At 41.0% G+C, this 19,208-nt stretch overlaps 1 protein-coding gene across 1 annotated transcript; it reads right to left on the bottom strand.

The window, feature by feature from the left end:
• Positions 1-2: 2 nt before the first annotated feature.
• Positions 3-18,345, bottom strand: dna2 (DNA replication helicase/nuclease 2). The gene is made up of 26 exons (XM_044030245.1): positions 17,964-18,345; positions 17,428-17,484; positions 16,711-17,332; positions 14,959-15,066; positions 14,659-14,767; positions 14,348-14,497; positions 13,960-14,143; positions 13,486-13,634; positions 13,275-13,397; positions 12,881-13,130; positions 12,652-12,766; positions 11,685-11,841; positions 11,401-11,592; positions 10,445-10,687; positions 10,148-10,261; positions 7,309-7,418; positions 7,020-7,129; positions 6,784-6,912; positions 5,948-6,040; positions 5,519-5,712; positions 5,330-5,419; positions 4,572-4,788; positions 4,267-4,356; positions 3,965-4,150; positions 1,600-1,746; positions 3-986 (listed from the first exon to the last, which is right to left on the bottom strand). The coding sequence occupies exons 1-26, from the start codon at positions 17,997-17,999 to the stop codon at positions 933-935; spliced, it is 4,029 nt and encodes a 1,342-aa protein (XP_043886180.1). The 5' UTR covers positions 18,000-18,345; the 3' UTR covers positions 3-932.
• Positions 18,346-19,208: the final 863 nt, after the last annotated feature.

The raw sequence follows: 19,208 nt of genomic DNA, 5'->3' as shown, positions 1-19,208 counted from the left end.
TATTATTTATTTAAATAAAAAAAAAAATCACAATTTAACATAAAAAACCCAAGAATAAAGCAGTGGTAAAATCACATTTAGTGTGTTAGTCAGGAAACTGTGAAAACTAAATTTAAATTGTTTTTCGTCCTGCAAAAATATAAAACCTTGTTTTGATACCATGTAATGTTTGTAATAAATGACTGGACTGCTTTTTTTTTGACTCGTTTTTGTTGTTACCAAAAAAAAAAAGGATATTCATGTTGCTGATTGTGGTTCCAGGTCCATAAAATAAAAAACTATGTATTATAACTGTGACCTCATCCTATCACCAACATGAGCCCAGCTGGAAATCTTGATTCAATGAATTAAAACTTAAAGTCACAGCTTAATCCTTCCATTAATCAGTAATTCTGTTTGATTTTACATATTTATGTTTATATCTAATACTTTCTTCTTTCTATATTGTCATTACTACTTACTTCCTGGGCTTCCAGTGTATGAACTGAGATGTTTAGCTTAGTATTTGATGCTTTGTACCATGAATTCAGTCTCACAAGCTGTAGCTGCCTTGTATGTTTTTAGTGTGTCTACGTCGTTCTTCAGTGTTTCACAGTCAGACAATTACAGATACTTTTTTAAAACTGGAATGCAAAGTGTGTGGCATTACAGATAAATCAACAGAGCGACACCTTTTTGAGGTTCAGTCTCTAGATTCAGTCCGTGAGGTCTATTTCCACCTTTAGTCAGCACAAAAAACTACAACACAATGAAAAATAACCAACCAACAATCTGCAAAAATGAGTCACAAATGAGTGGAATGATTAGTGAAACATTGAAAAATCATGTCATACTGGTTCTGAATTGCTGCCCTGTTGGAAGTTGCTCACTTCTGCCGTCTGCTCCGTTGTGACACAGGAAAAACACCATCGTGGCTCAAGTCAAGTCTTTGGTCACAGGTGCATGCTGGGTAAGGCCTTATGTGCAGCTGGTGGGAGCTGAACAATGTGACAAAGGTTAAGGAATGAACCTTGTAGACAAAAAGCCTGACGCTCGCTCTTCTATCTTCTTATCTATACTACTGGCCATTTTCCCTGTCTTTACTTCAATCATCCGCAGTCAGGTGACGCTGGATCAGGTGACCCAAATCGTGTGGTTTATCTGTTAAAGTTTCCTTGTAATTTATACTATGCTGGTAAAACAAAGTGAGAGTTAAAAACTAGAATTTGTGAACATAAATGTCCAGATATATAAACAGCCATAATCACAAATTAAGTGAATTCACATTGTATTTGTATTGAGTATTAGATTCCATGTCGTACACATCAAGAAGTTTGTTTTTCAACTTAAAAATTGTTTATTGTTTACTGTTTATTTTATGCAGTAACAAATCACACACACACACACATAATTAATATTCACAATAAACTGTGTACTCACCATAAACTGTATACTCACCAACATGCTAGGTCTCCCCCTGTTGGAAATGGTTTGCAATGTACTGGAGTTCTTTATTATTACCACACCAGTGGATCCTCATTGTGTCCGTGTGGCACTAAACGATCATACTGGAGTGCTGCTCTGAGTACATTAAATCTGATTTGTACTTGTAAAGGATATCATGTTCTCTTGCTGGAGATGGTTGAGGAGTTTCTCCACAGGGGCGTAGCGCCGCAGCGTTGTGGCTGAGCCCACCATGACCAGTTTGTGTTTGGCTCTGGTGATGGCTACGTTCAGGCGACGCCAGTCCTTCAACAGCTCACCTAACTGCAAACAGAGAGGAGGGAGGTCAGACATTCACTCACTGTTTAAATATAAAAGGGACAGAGGCAAAGACATTAAAGCCATTTTAAGACTGCAGGGAAATCTGATTTTTATTCTCACATCAGGAATATATAGGAAAATTGAAAACAATCAAGTCACAGTGCAGAACTATCACTAATATTTACAGAGAGTGTGCGTGGCAGTGTTCAGACTGAAGTCAACTCCACACATGCATTTAGAAAAAAAAGAAAAAGTAATCCTTTCTGCACACGCCAAGTTCACGCCGTCTTACAACATACAAACATACAAACTTAAAACCCCACAGTTGAGTGCTTTTAAAAGCATGCCAAGTCCACATAAATGCATATGTATGTGTAAGCATACTATAGTCTAGAATCTTCATTCAGGCAGGAGTTTTTCAAAATGTGCATTTTCAGAAACCTAATCCACAGAAAAAGCTAGATTTTCAAAGATAAAGACCTGAGATGTCTTTGGCCTGTTTGGGACTTGACCCCACCCACCATTTGTCTCCCACCTATCAGGATGATCTCGAATAAAGTCATGAAGAGAATGGGGGAGATGGAACATCCCATTGCTATTCCCCTTTTCCAGCCAGTGCCAAGCAGTTGTGATGTCCCGGGTTGTGTAGCAAACATACAAGTATAGTAGTAGTTGAGGTAGTTTGCTCTCAGCTTCAGGATACTTACTGGTTCATGGAAAAACTCTAGGGTGAATGTGATGAGTTGGAGGGGAACTGAGCCAAAGGCATTTGCAAGGTTTAACCAGACAACGTGAAGGTCCAACTTGGCATATTGGACAACTTGTCTGACCTCCATCCACTTCGCAGGAGCAGTGTCAAACTTTGTCAGCAGCTCAGGGCGGGATACATAGCCTGGTGATCCAAGTGGTTCCCCTCTGCGGTTGCCACTTAGATGATGTTCCAGCTCCTGCTCGGTGGTCTGAAGTGTCCCGTTCTTCCTCTCCTCCAGCAAGTTGCTGGCGTATTTAAATGGCTCCTGAAAGAATCTTGTTCTTGCCCTCTCCCTCCAGCTTCGGCGTCTCTTTATCCTTTCAGCTCTCCTGAGATGTGCAAGCCTTTGTTTGATGGTGTTCCACAGGTCTTTCAGGCCTTCTTCTTCATGGGGCTCAGCTCTCCTTCATGATTTTCCCAGAAGCCGTCGTTTTTTAACCAGCTGGAGGATCTGTGGGGGACCGGTGCTCTTTTGGGGCATGACTCCGAAGCCGTTTCTACCTTCTTCGTGAATGAGATGGCCTAGGATGTTCAGCCTTGATGTTATACTGCCTCTTGGATCTGCTGTGGGCTGTCCTGTTGTTGTGGGGTTTTGCTCGGAAGGCTGCTGTTGCTCTCCTAATCCAACTGCAGAGTTGGGATCAGCAGCTCTGTGGTGCTCAACCTGACTGTGAAACCTCGTCTGACCTGCTGGTGCAGTGCAGGCCTGCGGTTGTAGGTTTCCGCCACATTTTGACTTTCCCTGGGCAAGCCCAAAAACATTGTTATCTTGGACCACCGCTAAATTTTCTCAGGATCTTTTGGTCCTTTGTCCGCTACAAATATGTTGTTACCAGGTTACGTGATCCATCTTCCATCCCGCCTCTCGGTGGATCTTGGTTTTCTTCTTGTCCAACTTGTAGTTAGTTTGGGTGTCCAAATGGCCTGTGCTCCTTGGATGTGTAGAGAGGGTAACTGGCCCTTCCACTCCGGGCGCAGTCTTTCCTGCCGTCAGGCAGTCTTCCCTGGATGCCAACTGATCAATTCTCAGTGGTCACTGTTGTACCAGAGAAGCTAGACATAAGCACAAGTATAGCTACCTGCTCAGCATTCCTGCCTGACGCATCTCCGACAGTGCCGTTTGGCTGGCTGCAGGGTCGTCAGCCGAGAGCCACCCTTCATAGATGTTTCTCTCCTTTAATCTTGGAACATCTCAGGGTGGTGGAGCAGTGAGAGGGACGTCTCCATAATGCACCCTGCAGCCTGCCTTAGGATCCCTCTTTCCCCCACGCCTTGTCCCTAATGTTGAGCCAGAGCCAGAAGCTTCCTTGCTTTGCCTCATGCAGCAGCCAGGTCTGCATACCTCTCATAGGCAGCCTCCATCTACTCCTCCCATGGGACGGTCAGCTCCACCCACCAGGATGACTACTCTGGCAGGACCATAGCACTATGTCAGGGTGAAGAGAAGAGATGGGAAGGGGAAAAACTTACGTGTCCTTCCTCTGCTGTGCTCCTGACAAACGAAAACACAATTAGACTCTTGTCCCGTCCCTGGTATTTGTCCACCGTGTTCACCTCCACGCCAGTGAAAGCAGGCGACTGCAGCAGAGCAGAGATGCACTTCAACTGTTGTCTGTAGGGAGCAATAACTCCTACATCACTGGGTCGACATCCCGCCTGAAATAACAGAAATAACACAGTTTAGCACAATACGTAAGTGGACTGATCATTTCTATGACTCCTAATTTTTTTGTCATAACAGAGGATCAGTTGATTCGACAAAGATGCTGTACCTTTAGAAGCAGTGAAAGCAGCTTGTGTATAAGAGCAGCCTCAGTGTGATTGCTTACACCTCCCTGCTCCACCGACTCCAGCGCTGGAACCTTTAAGGAAACAGGATTAAAATCAGCTGATCTTATCACTTCATGTATACTGTATATAATTATAATACTTTTTAACAAAGTTCTTAACAGTCAGAAAGGCCCTTGTTCCGGGAGTGCTAACCAACCGTGTTGCCCCCTAAAATCCTCCATTCAGCACAAAAACCTTTTATCTCAACAAAATAAAAGCTGACAAAACTGCTCTATATTTGACCCACCATTGAGCAATCAAGGAAGCAAACAGGGTTGCTAGGCGACAGTGTGGCGTGCATCCATGCCAGGTCATGCTGTGGATGAGTGTGAGGGGAGTGTGAACTAAGCTCCGACTGGACAGAGGTCAGGAAAGGCAGAGAGAGCAGGGCTGAGGCCGTCCGCTCTGATCCACACTCCAGCCGGCCTTCGTACATCAGCGAGTTACTCAGAGACATGATCTGCCTGGAAAACACAAGAATACACACAGAGCTGGGATTTTTCAGCTCTACTTCCAGTGACAAATAATAACAGTTAACGGGTGGTGAAGAAACTATTACCCTTTTGTTACCAACAGTTGATTTGGCATTCATACTTCTCATTACCATATCTCCTAGACCATTTTTGATATCTAGAAAATTCAAAAACTATAGGCTGGCGATCTGTCCAGCGTGTGACCCGCGCCTTACTCCCTACGTCAGCTGAGATTGGCACAGCAATTTTAACAATTCTACAGCCACAAAATCAGATTGAGCTTGACTGCCATTGTTTTTGTGTTTTTACGATGCTCTGTATCATTTTTTAAAAAGGTTTCATGTTTTTATGCTTTTTATTCGTACCGATTTTCTTTTCTTTTTATTTTATTGACATCCTTCTGTACAGCACTTTGGTCGGTTGTTTTCAAAATGTGCTTTATAAATAAATTTGAGTTGAGTCATAAGAGGATTAAGGACGTGATGAATTTAACAAAGTCTGAACATAAACTGGTATCTGTCTGTGTGCTCACCGGTTCATGCGGTACTGAACATTCAGTTGGACGACAGCCTCAGTATGAAGCTCTAGTCGTTTAAACAGACTTTCATCCATCCCAAGAGACCTGGAAAAAAAGGAAATCAATTCAAACTTAATTAATATTTCCACATATTTTTCACCCAGCTTTTTTTTCCATGTTTATCCCCACACACACACACGTTACCTTGCTTCCTGGTTTTGCACGATTGGCGGCAGTTGCTGGTGATCTCCGACCAGCACAAATCTCTTGGCGTAGAACAGCGGCCCCAGGCAGATCGGCTGGCTGATCTGTGACGCCTCGTCGACAATGCAGAAATCGAAGCGCCGACGTGTGAAAAGGGGATGTTTGATGCCCATGCAGGTGGTTGCCACTACCAACTGGAAACGGAAGGGGATTAACATTCACCGAGTTGTTACAAATTTCTTCGTGTGAGCCGACAAATGTAAAATTATTTATTTTACAACTAAAAAGGCATCTGTCTGACGGAGACAATAGATACAGACTCCATGACAAAAACAACCTTTGCAATCCAGGGCCTTAAAAGATAAAAAAGCCTATGATAAAATGAACCCCTTGCGATGTCATTGATTCATCTGTGTGGTGCTTTCTCACCTCCTTGTTATAAAGCTGCTCCAGCTCAGTGGGAGTGTGAACTCCTGTTTTCCTGGCACTTTCTTCCGTGTAAGGCAGAATATCTGGATGCACCTGGAACACAACAAAAGAGAAACATAAATAATAATACAGAGCGAGCTTGCAGTTCCATTATATGTGTGTGTATGTATGTATGTATGTATGTATGTATGTATGTATGTATGTATATATATATATATATATATATATATATATATATATATATATATATATATATATATATATATATATATACATACACACACACATATACACACACACACACACACACACACACACACACTTGTATAACACTCACTATTATATTATATCCTATCACTTCAATGCTATTTAAAGGTCAGCATGTCAGACCAACACAACTACAATCATGAACACAAGCACACGACACACGAGTGCTTGCCACGCCAGAAAACAGACATGTTATACTACAGCATGTCAGCATCTAATTATGTGCATGTCGAGGAGAGAAAACTCATAAATCTATACAGAAATTCCTGTACAAGACGATCTGAACATTCAGAAAACAGGTCATGAATGACGAGGGAATGTGGCGCATGTTTGGTCCATAAAATGTTAAAAAATGTTGGTCAGTGTTTTTCAAACCCGGAAATTATGTTTTCAAATGTCTTGTTTTGTCCACAACCCAAAATGATGAGTTTTAATGATTTCTTTGTTATATGGAGCAAAGAAAATAAGAAAATACTCACATTTAAGCAGCTAAAACAATCAGAAATGTTATTTTATTAATGAAAAAAAGATTCAAACTGATTAAATAACAGATGTTGACGACAGCAAACCTTCTGTCCCTGACCCAGACGCAGAAACCCGACCCGGAAGCGCTTCAGCTTCAGCAGGATGTTGTCGACGGCAGAGTGAGTGTAGCTGGTCAGTAACACACTGAACCCACACGCATGGAGGATGCGGACCTGAGAGACAGCGAGGGAAAAGAAGACAAAGGACAGAACATGAGACAAGAGTTCTGTTCATGCGGGGAGAAGGTTGTGTTTGCCGAATTCTGGTTAAGGTTGTTTACCAGAGTGCAGATGGTTGTGGTTTTGCCAGTGCCGGGCATTCCGACGATCAGTGTGTAGTCTTTGGAGAGCAGCACCTTCTTCATGGCCTGCTTCTGGGGTTTGTTGAGACCTACACACAAACACAAAAGTATTCATTATTGAGCCAACAGGCAGTAGAACACTGAAACCCAATTACTTTCTTTTCAAGGCGACAGAAACAGCCACATTCGCAGCGTCTGTGAGGTGACAACGTCAGAAGAGACATTTTTCATCACTTTACGTGGACTTGAACTGGAGAAGCTTTGACACCTTTGAGGATGTTGGCCACCGTGTCCTTGGCTTCTCGGGGCAGAACAGCACTGAGGTTGGAGATAAACTCTGGAGGACGAAGGTCAACAACCAGCTCCCTCAGACGATCACTGCAGACAGACAGGCAGGCAGACAGACAGACAGGAGTTGAACTGAAGTTCTATGAGGTGATCGAGCCTTTTTTCGGTGGCTGCTCCCAGTCTTTGGAATAGTTTGCCTTATCGTGCAAGAGCAGCCCAGACTCTTGAAACTTGAGTCCCTGCTAAAAACACTCCTCTTCTCCTTCTCCTTGGCGCTCATTTCAAGATGCACTCAGTAACTTGCCTTCCTTCTACTGCACTGCAATAAAACTAAGGTTGATTTAAATGTGTTATATGGGCCATTCTACCGAATTTGTGCAAAGTCCAGAGTTGGAAACACATTTTCAAAAGTTGTTTTTTTCCAAAAATCTTGTCCATACATATATTGTACCATATGTCTATGGTACATATCTAGTAAAGGCGCAGTAAAATTTCATATATTAATGTCTGCCTGTTCTTGAAATGTTTTTCAACTCCTGAAATTTGTCACTACCGTAACACAGCAACACACTGCAATAAAAACCATTATATTAATCTGTTAATATTGTGTGTCCATACACCCTCTAAAGATTAATTTTAGTAATTTATTATGAAGGGTTTTACAACTAAATCACTTAAAATTATTTTTTAAACAAAATTTCAAAGTTTATTTTCTAAGACTCATCAAAATTTAAATGCAATCTTTTTTGTAAAATGAATTACACTGATCATAGAGATCTCAGAGTTCATTAGTTATTACATTGAATGTATATTTAACCAATAGTTATCATAAAATGTTATTTAATGACTCAATTCTTATTTTATTTTACAAAACATTCAGTGTTACGGTAGTGACCGCACTGTTACGGTAGTGACTGCACTGTTTTGCTCATGACCACAGTATTTTGTTTGCAAGGTTGTATTATATCCCCTCAACCTTATTGCTTAATATTAACTCATAACCTGCCTTTTAATGTGAATTTTACAAACACAAATGTTATGTCTCTGATATGTGAACTTTAGATGTGGGTTGTCTGCAGTCGTGTTGAGAGCTGCCTGTCGGAGCTGCCTAGTGTTTCTCTGAGCATAGAAACAAGATTGTATTTTCTGAGCAACCTGCTTGTCAATGCGCTTCTTAATCCATGTTTCTCTTTATAATTAGCAGACTTGTATTTTTTTCTGCAAATTGTGCATGAGTGTGTTATGGAAAAGAAGGGTCTTTCTGCTATGCACAGGAACTCTGTGCTTCCATACTTCCTTCTGAGTTTTTGTTCTTGCAGAACATTTTGACTTCTCTGGCCTCACGCACAATCTATGGCACCGTTTTCTATATTTTTCTTTCTTCCATTCAAGTTTATTTTTCTGTGGTCACGCATTCCAACGTCTCTTATTAGTCTCACTAGAAGTGCGTGGAGTAACAGTCTCACTAGAAGTGCGTGGAAGGTGAGGCGGCATGGGAGAAGGCGTGGCAGAGGGTGTGGGAGGTGGCGTGGAAGTTGTGCACAATCTCTCCATCTCTCTTTGACTTTTCACCAATAGCCAGTGATGTTGCTGTCTTTTTCGCCATGATCTTCTGACCTTCCTTTGCTCCCTGTCAGATAAATCACTGATAGATTTGATCTTTCCTCCTTTCTTTCGTTTCTAGTTTCGTTCTCTTTCCTTCTTTCCTTATCATATCAAACATTATTTAGCACTCTGAGATTCTTAAGAATGAAATGTGCTTTACAAATCAAATATAATAACAATATTATTATTATTATTATTATCATGTTTAATGAGTATAATGTAATAATAATGATGAAAAATGTCCTTAAATATGTGGAACAGTACATGTTGTCACTACCATAATGATTATGTCACAACCGTAACGTTACAATTTGTTACGGTTGTGACTGTTACGGTTGTGACATTTTTAGCTAATTCCTAGCATAACTCAAACATGCTAACAAGTAAATGGCTAGGAACAGATGTTTGAACAGTTGTACACACAACAAAACATAATATTTTGTTTTGAGCCCCCAAAAGTGTATTTACTTGGAGATAATATGTGTACGGTTGTGACAATTATTAATGTAACATGCTGATTTTCAGACTTTGGAGCCCATTTACTTAAAAATTATGAGAGGTAATATCTCACCATGCAGCCATGAGGGACAGGGATGCAGTGTCATTTCTTGGTCAGAAATTCTGGGGTGTGACTAAAACCAGGCTCCACCCATGTGGTAAAACAACTCGTGTTACGGTTGTGACATGAAAGTGTGGGACAGCATTTTTTAAAGCATGTTTTGTAATTTTAAAAAAAACTTCAAAATGAATCTAAATGTTTTACATTCTGTTTAAAAGAAACCAAACATATATTTTAAAATACACCATTGGAAAAAATGACAAAATTCTTTTAAGTATTATTTTCATGGATTGAAATTTAGGGCTTAGAGATTGGGACAACTACTTCCCAATAGAAAGTACCTAGGAAGGTAGCATAAATGATGATTTTGTATATATTTAGCTTAATTACTAAATAGTTACAGTCTTGTGTTTACCTAGATCATAACATAATCTTAGTAAATATTGAAGGTCTGAATTCTTAAGTGTTTTGTTAAATAGTTTTTTTATTGTGGGACAGCAATTTGCACGAATTCGGTAGAATGGCCCATATAAATAAATTTGACATTGACATATGACACACAAGAGAGAAATAAAAAGTTAGACAAATGTTTGTGGCTGTTGTTTAAACTGGCACCTCTCACACCATCATTTTTTGAAATCTTTTTTTGGTTTACCTGTCCTGAGAGTTTTCCATCAGTCTGGAGACATTAGTGAGGTGAGTGCTGAGGCCGATGACACCTTCATCACCATCCAAACGAAACAACACGGCATTCAGCTTTGACAAGTCTCTGCAAAACACAGTCCACGGCAAAACAGGTGCAAATACAGTCAGTGGCTGCTGCTGATAGAGATGTATGAAGAATTCAAATTTTTGACTACAATGAAGGTCCCGGAAAACAAATCAGAATAAAAACAAAACAGTCCTTTGGTTAGAAAGACTCTAAATAACAATTATATAAATGTTAGTTCACCTGTCCAGGGTGCAGCTGATCCGCGACTTGCCGACTTCACACAGATAACCCGTTGCCAAGCCGACGAGCCGACCTTCCTGGTCGCTGATGACGATGCGATCTCCACTGGTGAGACCAGTGTGGGATAATCCCCGCTGTGGAGTGACGCTGCCTCTCTGGAAGTGATGCAGGAAGACTCCTGCAGACTGGACGACCACTGAGCCGCTGAGCTGCAGATTCCCCACACAGCTCCCGTTCTTCTCACTGCAAAACACCAGGAACACAGAAAACCGAGCTCAATGAGTAACGGCAAAGATACGGATCAATTATATCTACTGTAAATGATCCTGTGACACCAATCATATCATTGATTTTGGAGGAGCATTTCAATCAGACAGTGAGTGAGTGACACACACACTCACACACTCGAGGAGGAAAGAACAACAATCAGATGATCAGAGAAAACTTCACATAATGATACGAGAAAGCACAGGTATTTAATCAAAACAAGCGCAAAGGGTTTTAAGTTTGTTTTTGTTTCGTGCGTTGAAGTGTTTATGATTCTATAATTGTTTTGTTATTTATTTGTCTGTTCAAAAATTTAATAGGCACTAATTGCGAATGTGTGATTTGCATATATGAAAAAAACACATTATGATGGACAAATATTCTCTATTTACACCTCAGAATATAAATTCACTACACCTGATTTCAATGTATGTCATTAAAATCAAATTCTGTTCATGTTTTATATATACACACACATTTTGGTGACTTTACATACATATATATACATACATACATTTTGGTGACTTTATATATACACTATTACTATTTGTAATAATACTATTTGTATCATCTTAACAGATATTTTGACCGAGGAATGATTATCTGTGTTTTAATGGCTCACAACAGGAGCTGGACAATTTGAATAAAGGCCAAAGACGATGATCGTTTACATGTCTGAGGCTCCGTACCTCTCCTCAACCGTCTGAAGCCACACGCGCTTTCGTCCATTCTTGGCCTCCATGGTCGCCGCCTCAAGGCAACAGAGCAGAAGCCAGTGGGAAAAATAGCTCAGGTGCGGGAGAGTCAGGTGACCGGTCTCCTGCTGCAGGAAGTCACGCACGACGTCCTCGTCGACGTCAGCAGCGCTGCCGTCCACCGCTCTGGAGGTCAGGCGAAGGAGAACAAGAAGCAGTGTGAGATAACCCTTGCTACTTCTATATTTCATTTCAAAATGAATGACAATAACTTTTACCTCTCATATAAAGCACAGTTGATCTTTTGAGGACAATACTGGCAGGCTTGTCTGTTCGTCAGGATGTCAGGGAGTCTCGACAGGCGGCTGGGCTTCGCTCTTTTGCTCACACAGTTGTGAATGTGATGAACCAAAGTGTTCCTCAACTTCAGCAGCTCTGACACAAACACAGAGAGTTTTAGTGATAAGGCTGGTGGACGGAAAAAGAAGCCGTTGCTTCGATTTAGACTTAAGCCTCGCTGCATATTAATGTTTTTACATTTGAAAATGGACTTTCACTGGTGAATTAAAGGTGAATTCATAATTTCTGTGTTCCTCAATCTGTTATCAGATGTCACTATCGCTTTTGTCAGTGTGTTTTTTTAAATGTAGTAACCAGAGGTCTTTGTGCACCTACAATCATAATCCGTCAGTTTGTAGAAATACAATTATGGAATCTAAAAAAAGATGACGACATGATAACAGACAGGTTGTTTTAAGCCAGGGTTCCCGCACCTTGGCTGACATCAAATTCAAGGACTTTCAAAAAGGAACAATCCCCTTAAATTCAAGGACAGAATGTGCTGACAGCTTAAGATGGGAGGACAATTTCTCAGAGACGCTTCTCCCATCGCATCCACTTCTATTGATTTGCAGCATGCTCTGCATCTGGACAAGTGATTGTCCTTGGGATCTTGGACACTCCAGTCTTTGTCATTTTCTTTGGTGGAATCCCATGTGAGAGAGAGAGAGACGGTGGACAGTGTCCACAACACGGCTTGTAATTATGACTAGTTTGTTCTGCGTAGGTCTAGACCACGTATATCAAGCAATGCAGGACATGAAACAGCAGGTGGCGTCATAACAAACGAGGGAGACATTTACCCAAATATCAACTGAGCTTCTTTCTTGCACAATGACCCATGTCTATTTAGGATTAAGGATTTCAAGGAGCCGTGGGAACCCTGTTAAGCACATACATATGTACCTCTGTAGTCCATGTGACTGGCCACTACAGGATGCAAGTTGCCGGTCTTGAGGTAAAGCAGGAGGCCGGCCTCAGAGTTGTATCTCTCCATGCTCATCAGAGTGTACAGAATCACCTACACACACACACAGAAACACACACATGTACACCAAGTAAGTGTGTGTATCTGTGTAGCTGGACACACTGCATGTGTGTATCTGTGTAGCTGGACACACTGCGGTCCACCAACCTGACTGCGATGCTCTACTGAGTTTGACTCTCTTCCCGTTTTCAGCTCCAGGGGCAGAGTCTTCTCCTCTGGAGCTCTGTGGTTTCTGCCGTTTCGCGGCACCTGGATCCGAACGCGTGCCGTGACATCAATTTTCCCTTTCAGGCCAAATCTTGGCGACCACACGTTCTCTTCAATGTCTGCGAGCTCTGTAACCGTGACAACAGTTGCAGAGTTCTGGTCTCTGCTTGGAACTCTGCCGCTGCTGGGGCTGGAGAAACACAGAGAGAGATGTGTTGAGCTGAAGTCATATAACAACGGCTTGAATGTCATGGACATTTGCTCATATTTAAAAGTTACACACTACAGCTTTAAATATTTGTTTGTGTGTGTGTGTGTGCGCATGTACACGCACATTTTGAGACTGATAGATTTCGGTGTTGGGCCGTTGAGGTATTCCTTCGACCAATGTTCCAGTGAGGGCAGATAATCATAGAGTTCCTGCTTCATCTCGTCCTGACTCACACCCAGACTGTACCTGAGGGACAAACATAAGTCAACAGGAGATAAATCATTATGAGTATTAATCACTTTCTTATCATGTCTTCACTTGCCTAACCACTTACATGTCTCCCATGTACTGAGGACTGCGCAGGGCCTGGTCGGCCAGCTTAGACAGAGTCGCCAGAGAAAAATCTTTAGCCGTGGCTGCTCTTTGAAAGACGTCATGCACCATGGTGCCATTCAGCATCTGCTTTGAGCCTCCGTCAAAACTCTGCATCAGGGCAAAATAATGAAATATGCAAGTTCATTAAAAAATAACATCAACTATAAATACCATGTAATCCAATATGATAACATGAATCTATGATGAGATGGGCAGATAGAGTGGTATCTTAAATTTTAGTCACAGTGACAGTAAATAAGATGTACACCATACAAAAATAAATAAATAAAATAAATATTGGCCACTAGACAGACTTTTGGATCAAACTGTATCTAACTGATCAAAAATCCGACTCAATTCTCCATAAAATTCCCAAATTTCCAGAACAAAGGATCCCATGGAAAGTTTCTGGGAATTTCCCACCAGTTTTTACCTTGAACATATCACTTAGAACTGCACGCCTCATGCAGCGGATGGAGTTTGAGATGCTGGTTCCTGAGATCAGATTATCGGGCAGTAAAACCAGGAAACCACGCTCTCTGTCCACTAACCAGGACCCACCATCAGAGCGGCCCTCCAGGTGCACCACATCACCACAACACACCGGCGTCATCTCCCTGGAAGCAAAGAAGAAACTTTACACTGCATATAATGAGAACATAGTGTATAAACAGGAATAAGTCTAAGATCATCAATTATAAAGCTGAAAGGTCTACGGCGTATGTAGGAATTATAGGAAACAATGTGACTCATGCTATGATGTAAATAAGGAAGTTAATGACAGGGTGAACAGGGGCAAACGACCTGACGCGCAGCATTACCATCCGTCCTTCAGCAGACACGTCTCAGTCGGCTGTAGAGACTTGTGGCACGAGAGGGTCAGCGATTTGTGACCAGGATTCTCCTCCACGTCCAAAACCCAGTAGCGGTTGTTGAGGCCTCCGGAGAGAATCACGTGATCCGGCACCTTCCTGTAAACACAGAGGCTTTGTCATCATCTGCTGTATATCACCTTTGTACATGTTAGGGATTATAACTGGCATGAATCTGGAGATATGTTATCAATAACAACTGCTCAGTATTACCAACGTCGAGATCAAACCGATGTGTGTCGATTTATGTCATTTCTCACCAGGGTTTTTTGGGTTTCTCTGCAGCAACTTGACTTTCATCATCGTCCATGTGCTCTGTAAACCAGCCCTCGTCCAGCAATTCGTCCACAGCACAAGTCGACGTCACTTCTGATTTTTAAAAAAAAAGTTATTTAGTAAATCCAAACAAGATACGACCAGTATATTATATTACAGATATAGTAAGAGAAGTTCTGATGGACTGATAATAAATTTCATTTTTAAAAAAAACTAGGGTTCAGAGTCTTTGTATGAGAAAAACTTGATATAACAATAAATATTTCATTGACTTGCAGTCTTACCACCAGCTTGCTCCTGATTGGATGTGGACACCTTGTCTTGGTCTTCTTTCGGTGAAGTCATGGCTTTTTTCACTCCCTGTGGTGCAGTCGTGACAATTTGCACTTGGGCTATGTAACAAAACAAATTGTTTATGATGATTATTTCATGTGAAATCAGGATCTGTCGAGCAAAACAATCACACCTGATTGAGGGAGTGTCCAAACTTTTATTTTTAAGGAGGGCCAGATTTGATAATGTGATTATGGTTCCTTCGGACAGTAAATATTACGTACAAATGCACTGCTTTATAATAATTTTATTTTCCTTGTCACAATTAGCATTTTTTAGGGATGCACCGATATGACTATTTCCGCCGATACCGATATTAATATTGCCGATATGGCCGATAACCGATATCTACCGATATCGATATATGTTTTTAAAAAAAAGTTTCTGAGATGATAAAAGTTTGTACAGAATGAAAATCATGCAAGCTGAATTTTTGAATGTCTTCCTTTATTTTCAAAACATGTTTTACCTCCAAATAACAAGGTCACATAAGACACAAGTAACCAACTACAAGTAAAGGTTTTTAGAAAACTTTACCACTTGTAGCAAGTGTGTAACTAAATTAAAGTACAGTTTAACTCCCTCAACTCACTCAACTCCTGTGAGAAAGTTTGGATCATAAATTACAAACATGAACATAAATAAAAATAATACCCTGCCAAAGTTACTGTAACCGAGATAAGGGCATCTATACTGGGTACGTAAATAAAGTCAACAACCGCGCCACTTCCTTAACAATAAAACTACACAACAGATATGAGAAACAATACCTGACAAGCTCTACTAAGAGCTGCCATAATAAAAAAAACAAGTTAAAATACTTTATCAAACTTGCCAGTATCCATGACAACCAGATATTTATTCAATTGCAAAACATCGGAAAAGTAGCGCCGACTTGGCAGGTTGTTGCGGGGTTCAATATGCGCTATCAAGAGCAATCATTTCCATTACCTTGATCGTTATTGCCCTGGATAAAGTCTTCCTTTGGTCGAGTCCCAGCTGCGCTGCTTTCTTTTTTCTCTGCTGCCTAATGTTACTAGCGTTAGCTTCCTGCCGTTGTTTGTGTACTTCAGGGTGGCGGTTTTTCAAATGACATAATCAAATTTGTGGTATTGATTGACTTGACGGGGAACCCTCCTCGAATTACCTCGACTTTGCAAGTGTTGCATAATGCTTTTCGCGTATCTTCAATTGACACCCTGAAAAAACGCCCACACCGCTGACATTCTCTCTCCTCAACACACACACCCACACACATCTTGTGCTGCGCTTGCGCCACTGACGCTGTCATATGCCCAAACAAATGCCGCATGGTCTCCCGACACACATACACAAACAGCAATTAGACGGGTCTAAACATCGGTTGTTAAAATCGGCGCAGTTTCACTCATTGGACCGATGTCGATATGTTAAAAAATGACGAACATCGGCCGATAACAATATTAATGCCGATATATCGTGCATCCCTAGCATTTTTAATTGCCAATGTAACCAAATCTAAGATACACAAGAATGAAAAAAATAATAATTCTGCCTTTCGTTCACATGTGGAGTCAGATGACATTATAACATAATAGGAGGTGAATGCATGTATCTGTCTGCCAGGGCTGGGTTGTGAACGCAGGACTCAAAGCACATCTCCTTATCAGCTGAGCTAATGGGGATGACACACTGTCATCACATACAACTATAAACTTTCTCACCTTCATCTCTCTCTTCCTGATGTTTTCCTTGTTTCTCCAAGTACTGATGAGGCTTCAGTGACGTTGCTGTGTTGAGGACAACTTCAGAACGACGACTCTCTTCCTTTATCTTCTCAGACTGACTCTGTAAACAGTCGCTGGAGAAACAAGGCGTCTTCTCGTGTTCTTTTCGGGTAGGTCCTGTGGGGCTGATCACAGTTCTTGGCCTCTTGGCAGTGTGAGACTCTTCAGGAGGACTGAAGAGTCTTTTTATGGAGGCAGAACATCCCTCTGTCCTCTTTGTCTTCCGCACACTCAGCCCTTTGGAGTTGGGACTGAGACAGGTGGAGGACGGTTGGCCGATCTTCACCTGGGTCACCACGTTTCTGCTGGAAAGCGGACTCAGTGGAGTTGACTCTTTGGACGAAGAGGAGGAGTAACACCCGATCTGACTGTTGGGGGTCTCTGGAATAGACAGGAGAAGATCTGGGGGAGAGGGTTGCAGGTTCTCAAGTTCCCCAAGGATGCACCTTTTTAAAGGGGAGTTAAGTCTACATGGAGTGGTCTCATCATCTTTGATCTGAGGTTCAGTCTTGGTTAAAGCTGCGTCTCTGACAGATGTCTTATTTGAACACGACTCAACCTAAAAATAAAGTGTCATAAAAATGAGCAGCAGATTATATTAGAGCAGAAGAGAAACAGGTTACAGAAAAAGCAAAACTTAAAGAGAAGTATTACCTTTTGGTTTTGACAGGGGAAAAACGATGAGATGTTCTTCTGTCCTCCGAGAGTCACCTGACAGAAAACACAAAAGTAAATAAAAAACAGCCACGTCTTAGTTGCAGCTGTAGAGCTGCAACTAACCATTTATTTCTATATTCGATGAATCTCTCGATTGTTATTTGTTTTCTCCGTAAAATGTCAGAAAATGTTCTTGTCTTTTGTTCACAAATCAAAATTATTCAGTTTTGCTGATTTATTTTTGTTACAATGGAGCAAAGAAACCAGAATATATTCAATCTGAAAACTTGTTTTATAAAAACATTTCAGAGAGCAAAAGGAATAAGTACATTTACATGATTTATTAATTATCACTCATAAAGACAGGTCAATGCTTCTCATGTGTTCCTGACATAAATATATCCAACTGCAATGGGAAATGTGTGTTTACACGGTTATAATGCACTGAAAAGCAACAAACACACACACACACACACACACACTTCTATGCTATCTGTTGAACCTTGAACGTTACAAACAGAAAACATGCTCACCTTATTTTTCTTCAGTTTGCTCCGGTTCATGTTCATTTCGATCAACCACAGTCAGCTGTGTCCACGGACCGTGGACTGGGTAAACGATACCGAGCTTAAGCTACAAATAAATATCTGACGCGAGCTGTGTTCATGTCTAACGCTCGTGAGATCGTCCGCGTAACTACCGACAAACGCCCGCGATATTTTCCGTTAAGATTTGCGTTCTGGTCAGAAACTTATAACATCATCTGTCGGTTGTTTGTTTCCGTTTTTACGCGGCGCCAAAATTTCAGCTTCGCGGAACGGAAGTGACATCAGATTCCAGTAGCACTTCCGCTAACCCCCGTTTTTTCTAATTAACTTTATCGACAAATAGAAAACAGTGCAGTGAGAATTTAAGACAAAAACGAAGATACTACTACTACTACTACTATTACTACTACTCATACTACCACCACCACCACTACTACTATGACGACGAAAATAATAATATATGATAATAAATACTGTAATTCTACCTGTTTAATTATGTATAATACGTATATATGTAATAATAATTTGTTAATGTGAATTATAATTAATTAAATTGTTAAACAAATTCATTATTTTTAATTTACCTTTACCTTTTTCCCATTTTTTTGCTTCTGTTTTGCTGCTTTTAACTAACAGGCAGAAAATTGTTTGGATTCTTCATTGTTGTTATTTACTTATAAGTAATAAAAGTAACTTACACTTGCCACCAGTAGATGACAGGAGACATCCAGGTAAAAGGTAACTCCACACCCTTCAACAACCGCAGAAATGTTGAAATGCCAGTGCTTATTACTTTAATATATAAGCTGTTGACCTTCCCTTGTGTTGCTGCACTACAGGCTTTTGAAATACCATTCATGGTATTGTTAGTCGGAACACGAGGATTAAGGTTCACAGAATCTGTGAAGTGAGACAATAACATACCAGCAGGGGCCACACAGACACACAGATGGGGTCAGCTGTCATGTAAACTTTACATGCCAACATGACAGATGCTTCTGTACCAGCTCACTCTGCACATCGACCTCGTCGCCATTAAAGTCCTGCTCAAATTAAAATGCTTTTCTTTTCTCTTCTGTTTTGGCATCTGGTTTGTGTCCTCACCTGACTGTCAAATAGAAAAGGGGAGTTCAAAAGTCTGGTGGCAGGGGAATAAGATGATGCACAACCTGGCCGAACCTCGCTCCAAGTGCCGTGGTGATTTTTTTTCTTTCAAGAGGGCGGCAGGTT

This window comes from Solea senegalensis, linkage group LG7, assembly GCF_019176455.1.
Source record: "Solea senegalensis isolate Sse05_10M linkage group LG7, IFAPA_SoseM_1, whole genome shotgun sequence".
Lineage (NCBI taxonomy): Eukaryota > Metazoa > Chordata > Actinopteri > Pleuronectiformes > Soleidae > Solea > Solea senegalensis.
Note: the sequence above shows the minus strand (reverse complement) of the source record. Positions and strands in the feature narration are given on the sequence as shown.